Source organism: Sesamum indicum, linkage group LG11, assembly GCF_000512975.1.
Source record: "Sesamum indicum cultivar Zhongzhi No. 13 linkage group LG11, S_indicum_v1.0, whole genome shotgun sequence".
Taxonomy (NCBI): Eukaryota; Viridiplantae; Streptophyta; class Magnoliopsida; order Lamiales; family Pedaliaceae; genus Sesamum; species Sesamum indicum.
In genome coordinates this window covers 2,388,465-2,400,805 of record NC_026155.1, presented here as the reverse complement: position 1 = coordinate 2,400,805, position 12,341 = coordinate 2,388,465, and the positions used below count along the sequence as shown (strand labels likewise).

The 12,341-nt window shown below is 32.5% G+C and overlaps 1 protein-coding gene across 2 annotated transcripts; it reads left to right on the top strand.

Moving 5' to 3' along the window:
* LOC105173246 (RGG repeats nuclear RNA binding protein A-like) lies at positions 244-4,419 on the top strand. 2 transcript variants are annotated; one of them, XM_011094934.2, is made up of 7 exons: positions 245-687; positions 1,984-2,311; positions 2,409-2,474; positions 2,587-2,722; positions 3,123-3,278; positions 3,413-3,469; positions 3,957-4,419. In XM_011094934.2, the coding sequence occupies exons 1-7, from the start codon at positions 483-485 to the stop codon at positions 4,137-4,139; spliced, it is 1,131 nt and encodes a 376-aa protein (XP_011093236.1). In that variant the 5' UTR covers positions 245-482; the 3' UTR covers positions 4,140-4,419. The 2 variants fall into 2 exon arrangements, with proteins under 2 accessions (XP_011093237.1, XP_011093236.1); XM_011094935.2 differs by lacking the exon at positions 2,409-2,474 and having other exon boundaries at positions 244-687.

Sequence of the window (12,341 nt, the reverse complement as noted above, 5' to 3'; positions counted from 1 at the left end):
AAAAATAATTTAGAAAAGGAGTTGAATTGAAGATTTTCATAATGGGCCAACAAAGGCGGCCCAATTCAAAAGAATGGGCCAAGAAGTTGTTGAGGCTCAGCCCACCTCATGGGTCCTGATATTTCACAACTTCAATAATATAATACATACAATAATAATGTATATATAATATAATAAAAGGGAAATGGGAACAGTGCGCACACGAGCTCCATAGAACAAACGACAATAAATTCGCTAATTTCAGATAAACCTTACGCACACTTCTTCTTCTCTCTCTCACTCCTTACTTTCTCTCTCTCTCTCTATATTCTCTGCATTGCGGCTAGGGTTTCCCCAAACCCTACTTTCTATCGTCCTCCTTTGCCTTTTCTAGATCTGTTGATATTGTTTTAACCTAGCAATGAATAAAGCGCTAGATTGAGGGTTTTGCTCGTGAGTCATCTGAGAGCGAGGGGTTTGCTATTGGTGCTGTGGGGGGAGAAATGGCGACAGCGAACCCGTTTGATTTGCTGGTCGACGATGATGCCGAGGACCCGTCGCTTCTTATTCAGAAAATCGAGCCTAAGAAAACCGTAGCTCCAACGGCTAAGCAGCCGGCGGCGGCGGGAGCTAAGCAGCCGGCGTCGCAGAATAAGACGGCTGCTCAGCCTAGGCTCCCCTCCAAGCCTCTCCCCCCGGCTCAGGCTGGTTAGTTCTATATCTTGTCTCCCGAAAACTTGAAGGAGAGAATAATGTATTTATTTCAGTGATGGATATTGAATTGGTGTATTCTTTTGGTTTTGTTCCAATATTATGCGGATATGAGTGTGGTTGATGTTACTGGAATCATTTTATTGAAGCAAGAAATTATTTTCTTGGTTTAAGTGGGAAATAAGTTCTCTGTCAGCTGAACATGCAATTTTCAATAAATCTTTCTCCTAATGTTTAATCACAGTTACCTGCGTTTCCAATGCTGCTTGAAATAGTGATCCTCGGGGACCTGGCCATTCTCCTTGTATGCATTTAGTTGCTTAGGTTTATCCAGGAATACATGGTACTGTTTGATACATGTATGCATTACTGTTGTCTTGATTTGCTTTTATCCAGCATACTTTCTCTACATGTATGACAGTGAGAGGCAATCTTTCCCTGAAATGGAAGTTGTGTGTACAAACATTTAAGACTCTATGATAAGCTGCAGAATCATTTGTCTCTTATTAATTACTGGTGTTAAGCTTGCCCTAAAAAATCCATTACAATGAATGTGTCTCCTTTTTTACTTTATTTGCAAAGGAATGAATATAGTATATTCAGCATGCTTTCTTGACTGGTTTGCATTCGGGATTGGTTATTGTAAGAGTTAGTTTAGTTAAAATATCTATCTCAATAATCTAATGGAGCTACTTGTTGTTTTGTTGACTTTATTTCTGGGTTTCGTCTGAAAAGAAAAATGGAATATGATTGGGAAATCAATAAGTTCTAACTTTCGGGAGGTTTGGCATAATTCGGATTGGATATAGCTGTGTTCTTAGAATAAATGCCACTCGTAGCTTTTGGCACAATCAAAATTTTCCTTTATAACATGGAATTATTGTATAATGATGTAACTTGTAATTTATTTTATGTACTGGTTAAGACTTCAACACGTGCCTTTGCTGCCTTTTAAGACGGCTTGATGGATCTATTTTGGACTAGTCACATGTCTGCTTTGCACTTGAATTATTGAAATCCATCTGTCTGACATAATTGTTGAGTTTGCATAATTATCATTTATGATCAAATTACGCATGTCTAATATTTTTTCTAGTTTTGCTTGTGGCTGTTATTGAGGATTTATTAGAATTTACCTTTCCAAATGCTCACGATTGAATTTATATCTTCCAACTGGTTTATAAATGAATGTACCATAAATGGCTATTATCAATTTGATTTGATTATAACCATGGGCTCCATGTGTTCTACTTTGCATATCTCAACTGACTTTTTGCTTGTTTATTTGTGTAGTCAGAGAGGCAAAATCTGAACCTACACGAGGTGGCCGAGGTGGAGGACGTGGTTACGGCCGAAGCCGTGGCGGAGCTGCTGCTGGTGGGTCCTATAGGGACTCAACCCATAATGAAAATTCATATGGAAACAGGGAAATATCTGCTGGTCAAGGTGCACCTGATGAAGTTGATGGTGGAAAACCTTACGAAAAGCGTGGTGGCTATGGGGGACCTCGTGGGCCTTTCCGCGGTGGTCGCCGTGGTGGTTTCAGCAAAGGAGAATTCGGAGACGATGATCGTGAACGTCCTCGTAGGGTTTTCGATCGCCGTAGTGGAACTGGGCAAGGGTATGTGTTCTATATTTTCTAACGTAAAATGTTCCCATTTCACTGTTTCTGTTTCAACCTTTATTTTGTTCCCAATGTAAATTAAATTTGTATGCAGAAATGAGATCAAACGGGAGGGAGCTGGCCGAGGGAACTGGGGAACTCAGACTGATGAGCTGGCTCAGTTAGTATTTCCTTGTTGCCTTCGGCCATTAGAATTTATCAATATGTTCAGTCTTATTGCATTCACCCTTTCTCCATCCTGCTGTTTGCTTAACTACATCTTCTTTCTATAGAGAGGCCGAGGGTGTTGGTGGTGAAGCTGAGAAAGGTTTGAATGCTGAGAAGCCTTCTGGAGAGGAGGATGCTGCAGCAGATGGAGACAATGAAGCTGCTAAAAATGAAGTTGGAGAGAAGGAACCTGAGAATAAGGTAAAGGAATAGATATGATTATGTGTATTGCATGTTGACTGCAAGTATTCTGATTGAATTCTTATCTTGACCTGAAATTACAGTATTTTTTCGCTCTTATTTCCAAATGTAATGAATCCTCGTTATATGCCCTTATATTGTGATTAAGGATCCTGGCATACAGGTCTTTCTGCTAACATATATGATTTACCATCTGAACTTAGACTCCTCCATTTCCTCTACATAGCCTGCAAGTCAAGCAATTTTTTATGTGAAGTTGAACGCAGATTCCCTTGTCTGGATTTATTGAGTTATAGGTTAATGTATGAAGTACCTGTCACCTCCGCAGCCATTGTTCTTATTTAAAGGTTATCTTTGTTTTAGAGTTGCATTCTGTGATAATTGTTCCTTCAAACTGTAGGAGATGACACTGGAAGAGTATGAGAAGGTTCTGGAGGAGAAAAGGAAGGCTCTGCAGGCTCTTAAAACTGAGGAAAGGAAGGTTGATGTGAAAGAGTTTGAGTCCTTGAAACCACTTTCAAACAAGAAAACTAATGATGATGTGTTCATCAAATTGGTGAGTCTACTTGCACTTCCTACAGAGTGAATTATGCTTGTTACCCTTGTCCAGTTTCATTGTGGCTTGTGCTTCAAGATATTAGTTAATTAGCAAACACGTTGTGTTTTTAGCAAAATATTTTGTTGTTGCAGGGCTCTGAGAAGGATAAAAAGAGAGAGTTAGCTGAGAAAGAAGAGAGAGCCAAAAAGGTACCCCTCATGTTTATCTACTCAATTGCACTCTTGTTTGAGATGTTTTTATTTGGATCGATACACTATATGTAGTCCAAAAAGGGATATTTTTTTTAGTCTGTCCAACACTGATTATGCAAGTGTTGTTTTAACTTCCTCCCACCTTTTCCATGTTGCCATCCAATTTTTTGTGGCAGCCAAGCACTTTTTTATGTTTAGGACTTGGGTTTCTGATTCTTGATAGGAGGTTAAGCATAATTAGGAAGTTTTGGTCCGTCATTTAAGATAAAAGGTGTTTGGGCGAGATGCTTATGCTAAAAATATTAGGAGATGTTTCAAGTTATAGAACATACCTTCTTAAATCCAGCTTTGCTAATGTAGTAATAATATATCACATTGATATTATATAGTTATTCGTTTTTCTTTGAAAGTGGTGATTGGAAAGTGAGATAATTCAGGACAGTCCAGCAGAACATGACATCTCTTTTTTCTTTGACCTCTTCAGGCTGTGAGCATCAATGAGTTCTTGAAGCCTGCTGAGGGCGAGAGGTACTACAATCCTGGTGGTCGGGGTCGTGGTCGCGGCCGTGGTTCTAGAGGAGGCTACAGTGGAGGCAATGAAATGAGCAACGTCAAAGCACCTTCCATTGAAGATCCAGGCCAGTTCCCTACCTTAGGTGGCAAATGACATGTTTTCCCGCTCAGCTCCTGCAAATGATCTCAGGTTTCTCCCATATTAGGCAGGAGTTAAAACTGGAATAATATTCTCTATGGCAAAAGAATTGATAAAAATTTATGTACGTCAATGACCTTTCATGTAGTATTTTCCCTATTTGTCATGGCCATGTTTTTCAGTTTTTCTACAGTTAGGGGCATGTGGACCATTAATTTATGACTCCTGATATTTTGATGTTCAGTTTTGTTCCTGAATATGAAGACGAGTTTAGTTTAGTTCACAATTTTTTCCAGGAAAGACTCGTATCTCAGATGCTTTAATCTTTATTATGATTAAATTTTGTTATCATATTTATGACAATCACTTGCATTGTTTGATGATGGTGTGGTGGAGATCATTACCTCAAGATTGGCCATACAATGGTGTCAATCTGGGCTTTTACAGATTGTATATTGATTGGAATTAAAAGGGCGAGGGGCTAGTCATTCTCGCTACGTCTCATATATCAAGTAGTTAACTTGCAGTTGAGATCAGTAGAGTACTTGTAATCAGTTTTATGTATGAACTTACATGGCGATATTTGAGTCATCATTGCCCGTTGGATACTGTCATGTCAGACAGGTCTTGTGGATGTTATGCTCGATGGTTAACATGTTAGGTAATAATATATATTGGCTATATATTCATTCATGCATTTTTACTACTTTGTTTGCATGGATGAGTAAACTGATGTAGATTTTCGCCTTGTTTATGCATTTTAACCATGTCTGAGTGATTTATAGGGGAAGTCCTCAAGTCCCATGGGTTTGATCTGTAGAATTTTACCAGAAGGAGAGAAATCTTCTTTCTTTTCTGATTGGAGTTGCTATGTGAAATCTTCGGCTTTTTCCTCTTCCTCTATCCCTATCCCATAGGTACAGTGTTTGAATCAATAGAGAACCGTTTCTTCTGTATTAATCAATCTTATTCCATTCCAATTCCTTCACGATACCAAACAAGAAAAATATCGAATTGGATCCCAAATTGGGAGTTGTTGAAGGATAACTCCAACGACCATTCATCATTTCATGACTATATACATAGTTTTCGTCTCCACACGGAATATAATAATTGTCCTTAGAGGTGCTCACAGTGCGATTTTGATTTTTTAAATCTATTTTAAATTGTTTATTGATGTTTTTATAAAATAATTTTTTAAATTGTCACTTTTAAAACTAAAATTCAAAGATGTGGTTTTGGGTGTTTGTGGGTAATTTGGTGGTTTTAATATTTATAATAAAAATAAGATGTTGAGACTAATAAAAATTAAAAAATAAAGCGAGTGTCTATACGTAGCAAGTGAGAAAATCTATATGCATTATACACTTCTTACACTCTCTATAAATTTGGCAGCTTAAAACATAAGATCACATATACCAATTCCAACAAGAAAATATTAATCTAACAAAGATCAATAGTTGATTTTAGAAAGAATAGAGATAAAAGATAAAAAGACAAAATAAAAAAAGAGGGGAGAAAAAATAAATGAAAATTTGAGACAATCATTGAATGTGCTTAAAACTTGAATAATAGACTTAAAAAGTTAAACCTATTTCCTTTTCTGTACAGAGTGAAAAATAAATTTCACAAAAATAGATTCTGTAATGTGGATCTTTGATAACATGTGAATTTTGAAATTATGTAATTCGAAAACGAAATTCTTTTAAAAAATTAATTATTTTATCAAATTATTATATATATAATTTGAAAAATTAATTATATATTTAGCAGTGTGGTTCGATTTTTGATAGTTTTTTAAGTTTTAAATTAAAACCAAACCAACAGAGTCAGTGTGATTTTACCCTAAATTTAGAATATGAAAAACGATTTGGTTCGGTTCGATTAAGACGGTTTTGGAGGGGTTTAAATTTTTTTTACTATACCTAATTACCCTTTACATATATATACGCACCGCTTTTGTACAAAAATAATTCACTTTAAAACTCCTTTTTTGTTGGATATTATTCGATCTCTTTATTTTTGGGGTAAATTACTATGAGTTCTTTTAAAGTTCGATATATTTATAAATATTTTTTCGTTATTTAAAAAATTATTATTTTATTCGTTTGATTTAACGATAATCTAATAGTCAGCCTATTTTTGTTAGGTTTTTATTCATTTTTTATGATGAGGTGGTCAAAATATCTTTGTAGATTATGAATTATAATTTTATTTATTTTTTAATAAATATATATATATTCATAGAAAAATAACAGACCTCCCGTCACATAATTTTTTAAATAATAAGGGGTATTTATTATTCTATTAAATTTTTTTAAAAAAAATGTGTAATTTACTCTTATTTTTATTTTCCTTTTGCAACTTTATGAAGCTATTAGATTCATCACTGCACAATTACAATATAGTCCTCACCCTTTTTGAGGGGCCTAATCAGTGGAGTCATCTGGGCCGACAATGACAAGGATGGGCCCACCACCACAAGTTCAAGTTGTAATGAAACACGTAACGCCGTCAACCAATCATAACGACCACAGTTCTGGGCCTCTGGCAGCCACCCTGGTGGTGTGTTCGTTAGTCGTGTGATTGGGTGCTTTTAAGCTCCAATCCAATTACGTTACTTGTTTGCTTCAAGAAAGATGAGCACGCCACGTTCCGAACAAATCCGTAGCTGAATTGAACGAAAAAATATAAATTTTTATTCAATTTTTTTGTTAATATCAATATATTTTGTGAGTTTTAATAACAAATAGATCCGAAACAAATGTTAAAAATATTAAATATAATAATCTAAATCACAGAAAATTTACGTGTAATTACACTAAACCTTAAAAAAAAAAACAGCGTAACGATTAAACAACATGTGGTATTGAAATTCCCGTTTGGTTGTGTTTTCATTTTTATTTTCAGTTTCCAACAATTGAAAAATGTGCAGAAATGCTTAAAACTGAGAATATGTTTGGATTAGTTGTTTCCAAATATAGGTATATAGGTGTGAGATATTAAATATGCGTATATGTATTTTTTATGTGACAGAAAGACAACTATGACAAGCCCATATGACCTATATAAATTTGAAATTGAGAATTAAATAGGAATGCATTCCCACTAAAAATGACTTGACCGAACAAGTTCTCACCTACCAAAACAGTGAAAAGTGAAAAAAATCTCATTGAAAACACAACCAAACGAGCTCTTAGCTACCCAACCAAAATAAAACAAGGGGATTCACTTGTATTCCAGCGTCACTAGTACAAAACCCGTGCCACGGTAGGGGGAATATTTTTAATTTTAATCGTGACTATAATAATAAATATTTAAGAGTGCATACTTATAAGGTTGGATAAAAATTTTTTATATATATAAAACTACCTCTGTATAGTGGTTCTGATGAAAATTAGATAAAATATCACTTTTTTTAATTAATTATTTAGAAAAATATCTAAAAAATTATAAATTCTTTATATTTTTCTTAATTTAAATCAGGGTTTGCTTATGTTACAATATTGTTGGTGGAATATGACCGTGGTTTATTTTATATATTTTGTCTTTTATGAGTGTTGATACCTTAAGGTGTGCTACTTACATAGTATCTCTCTAACTGTAGATATAAAATATCCCGAATTCCAAAATTATATTTTTTTAATATCGAACGGTTTATCTTCAATATGTTCAACATATTATATAACTAGTATTAAAAGTTTTTTTTTGTCAAAAAAACACCACATGCAGTGCAGTACATGTGATATTTACGGGTTCTCTGATGTGATACTTTTCACATATGTACAACATGTGATGTTTTTTCGACAAAAAATACCGTCATATATGTTAAAGTGCGAATTTCGTGAAGTTGAGATGATAAGTTGACAATAAAAAGATCAGATTTCAAAGTATGAAAATGAATATAGTTCGGATGTTAAAATATAATTTATCCTAAAAAAGTTAATAATATAACTTTTGTACACATAATATGTGAATATAAAATTAGAAGATATAACAGAAATTGCAATAGAAAATTCAATCTGTATCAAAAGTGGAATGAAATGGGACAATCATGTCCAAACAACAATGCCTTGCCAATTGCTATCAATCTAGGTTTTCATATGCACAAGTGTCTGTCTAACTCTGAAAAAAGTTGTCCTAAGAGGTTTGAGTTCTTAGGTAAGCCCCTTCACCCCCCCCCCCCCCCCCCCCCCCCTCAAAGGAAAAAGAGGGAGAGCCAAAGTAGCTGTTCCACTTGCCACTTTTGAGTTTGAGTCATTATTGCCGTCTTAATCTTATTTTAATTGACGAAGTTGAAATTCTATAATTATGAGATTTTTATATATTTAAATTCTATTAATATTTGTGTGTTGGTCTATTTTTAATAATATTACACAAATATCTTTTACCTTTTTTAATAGAATAAATAGCAATTTACCTCTATGTGATATTAAAAATGAGCATATTACCCCCTTATGAAAAAAATATTATTTACCCCCTATACTTTTTAAAATAAAGCAATTTACCTCCTTATATAGGGAGGTAAATGGCTTCATTTTAAAAAACATAAGGAGGTAAATTGTTGTATTTTAAAAAATACAAGGAGGTAAATCGCTATTTATTTTTTCATAAGGGGGTAATTTGCTCATTTGCAATATCACAAGAGGATTGCTTGCATTTTTTTTTTAATAATGAGTACATCTCTGAGATTGTAATTGTAATTACACGTACAGTACCAAATACATCCCCAAAATTAAATTACATTGACACCCCCTTCAGAGGGTATACTTATAATTTAAAGAGTATAAAGTATTTGTATAATTAAATTTAATTTCAAAAATATAATTGTAATTTCTCCTAGTTAACAAATTTATGTACACTCATGTAGAAAGTATGCTTGAATTAACAAGGACTAGGGAGGGCCTCTTTTCTATCCATCAATATATTATAAAAAGAAATGAAGAATTCTATATCTGGTTGGCGAAATCGAGACTACACCTACTGTAAAATTATATGTCCGAACGTCACCAATGTCTCGGTGTTGTTTTATTTTAACGTAATAGTTATGGTTCTACTTTAATAATTATTAGGGATAATTACACTATTCTCCACTGTGTCTGGTGAAACCACACGTAGACCCCACTTGTAGTTTGAAAAAATTACATCAAGGATCCATGATGTTTAATAAAAAAATTGAGTGAAAATTCATTTTTACACCCGATTAACTCATTATACACTTGCTGTAAGCCAAACAAATCTAATTTTTTGACCCCACAAGGGTGAAGATGTACTTCCTTACATGCATTAGCGTGTGAAGATGTATGAGGGTAGTTTAGTCATAAATAATATTTTTAAAGTCTGGAGTGTATAATTTTTCAAATCACCGAAGATTAACGTACAATCACACAAAATTTCTGGAGAGGGCCCTCATAATTATTGATTTAGTTACAAATATTTAATTTTGTTTATTGATATAATAATTGTTAATTAAAAACTTATGATTCAAATTTTATAATGTGTTGGATTGAGTCAAAAAATAGATCTGAATGGAGAAATGGAACAAAATTTCACATCCCACAGCTATTGTAAGTAGTCCAAGAATGGTTGTGGAGTGTGCTGATAGGATGAGTGTGCTGATGGGCTCCTCATTCCGAGTAAGAATATTATTTACAAGGTTCAATAAATATATATATATATATAGGGATTGATGAATGCGTGAATTCTCCACGTGTCAACATCTTACTCGTTAAACAACACTTATTACATTCTCCGACGATTGAAGGGATACGGTGATCAAGTTGATAATATCTCATTGAATTTTGATAAATTAAAAAAAAAAAAAAGAAGAAATAATTACGCTCGATGATGAAATTACATATAGATTTTTTTTATAATTAAAAAATTTATATTTAGTATTTTTGGAGTTTGCTTTCATCTATTTAATAGGTTTCTTTATCAGTCAAAATTCAGTGAATTTGTCGATATTATTAAAAGAAAAACTGAATAAAAATTTATATTTATCTTTGATTGACTTATTTCAAGAAAAATAATTTTTTTTTTCTGACTAAACAAAACTTATAATGATAAAGATATATCTCCTTACATGTATTAAATTGTGATGATATATAAGGATAATTTAGTCGTAAAAAATTTATTTGACCTGCAATAAATTAATAATAAGTCAATTGATGTTACATATGGATTTTTATTCTTTTATTATTATTATTAATATCAACAAATTTGATGAATTTTGACTAAAGGATGGACTTATTTGATAGACAGAAGCAAACATCAAGAGTACTAAATATAATTTTTCAAACCACAAGGGGTATGTGTATAATTACATTAAACCTCAGGGAGTGAAATGTACTTATACCCAAAAAGATTATAACGTGTGATTGCAGTTACGTTTCTCCAGTTGGAAAACTTCTTGCCCTTATCAGATTTGATTGAACCAAACAAATCACAGAGCAAGTGTATCACACTTGCTATGTGATTAGCCGTTTTCTCTAAACTGTACACCAATCACATGTCAAGTGTATTCCACTTTCCATATGATTGGTTTAGATCTAATCGAGTTGGATCTGGCCTATAAAAAAAGAAAAGAATACAAATTTCCATACGACTTTCAAAACTTATAATCTGTCGAACATCTTGTAATAAAAAACTTATAAACTTAGTCAAACAATCTCTTAGTTTGATGTGGTGGGCCCGCCTAAGTTGTTCAAAATGATACAACTGCCCACAAACATCATCAAAATGGTCAAACATTCTAAGAATCATCATAATTTTTCCTAAAGTTGATACGACCCAACCTTGACGCAAATGTGACCTGGTGACATTCTTGATCGTCATAACCACTGAACAAGATTGTATCAATCGTCCCTAACGAATTGTGCAATCGAGCCATTTAATAATAATAAATAAATAGTTCTAAATACCAAATATGTCCTTTTATAGCACCCAGTACTCCCGAGCTTTTTCTTTAATCAATTTTATTTTACTCACTTAAAGTATTAGAGGTCTACAGTCAAGATTTACCAGATGTTGTTCGTACCGACCTTTGTGAGTGCATATAACATATTATATAGATGTCGGAATTCAAAATATTATATTACAGAATTTTAAGATTCCATAATCTGTATTTCTATAATTTTTTGGATTTACTATTTTTTAAATATTCACCAAAATAATTTTTAGGAACAATAATTATTATTGCAGATTTGCAGTTGACTCATCAAGTTCTCCCAATCAATAGATTGTGCCTCTATACATATAGATTCCAAAAATAGATTGTATAAATCAAGAATATTTTTTTTTAAATTTATTTAATACAATGGCTAATTGCTAGATATAATGTTACTATTTATTAATTACAAAACATAATTCAAAATAGTATTTTCCAGAATAAATTACAACGGGCTCTCCTGAATTTTTTCATAATTACAAATACGCTTTCGTTGTTTGAAAAATTACAAATACCCTTTTGAAATTACAAATATCATAACAAATACCCCATTTTGACAGCTCAGTGTATGAAGTATTTATTAGAGTCTTTATAATTTCATAAATATATTTATATATTTTAAATAATAAAAAAATATTTCTAATTAAAATAAATTTCAGAAAAACTCGTTACAATTTATCTTAAGTTCGGAATTATAATTTCATAAATATATTTATATTTTTTAAATAATAAAAAAATATTTATAATTAAAATAAATTTTAGAAAAGTTTGTTATAATTTATCTTAAATTCGGAACTCTATCAATTACTATTTTAATAATAACATATAGACAAAGACTGAATATTAATCTTTGGTGTATGTGATCTCGTAGCTGGAATCAGGTTGGAGTTTGTAAACATGAGTAGCACGTCTAATTCACCTATTTTCGTTTGGTTCTCTATATTACTATGGATAAGTACATTTTCGTCCACTTAAATTTGGTATAATTATATATAAATTTTTTTATAATTTATAAAATTATATTTAGTACTTTTAATATTTATCTCTGTTCGACGAATAAATTCATTCGATAGCGAAATTCACAAAATTTGCTCATATCAGCAAAACAATTGAATTAAAACTCGTTATTGATTTTATTACAGGTCAAACGAATCTTTTTGTGACCAAACGATCCTTATGAGAGTAAAGATGTACCTCATTACATGCATTAGTGTGTCAAGATGTATCAGGGTAGTTTGGTTAGAACATATTTATTTAACTTGCAATAA

Bases quoted from the DNA above. Each gene is read 5' to 3' on its own strand.
- LOC105173246 (XM_011094934.2), top strand. From the start codon at position 483: ATGGCGACAGCGAACCCGTTTGATTTGCTGGTCGACGATGATGCCGAG. The intron at 688-1,983 runs GTTAGTTCTATA...TTATTTGTGTAG, and splicing joins TCTCCCCCCGGCTCAGGCTG to TCAGAGAGGCAAAATCTGAA. The intron at 3,279-3,412 runs GTGAGTCTACTT...TTGTTGTTGCAG, and splicing joins ATGATGTGTTCATCAAATTG to GGCTCTGAGAAGGATAAAAA.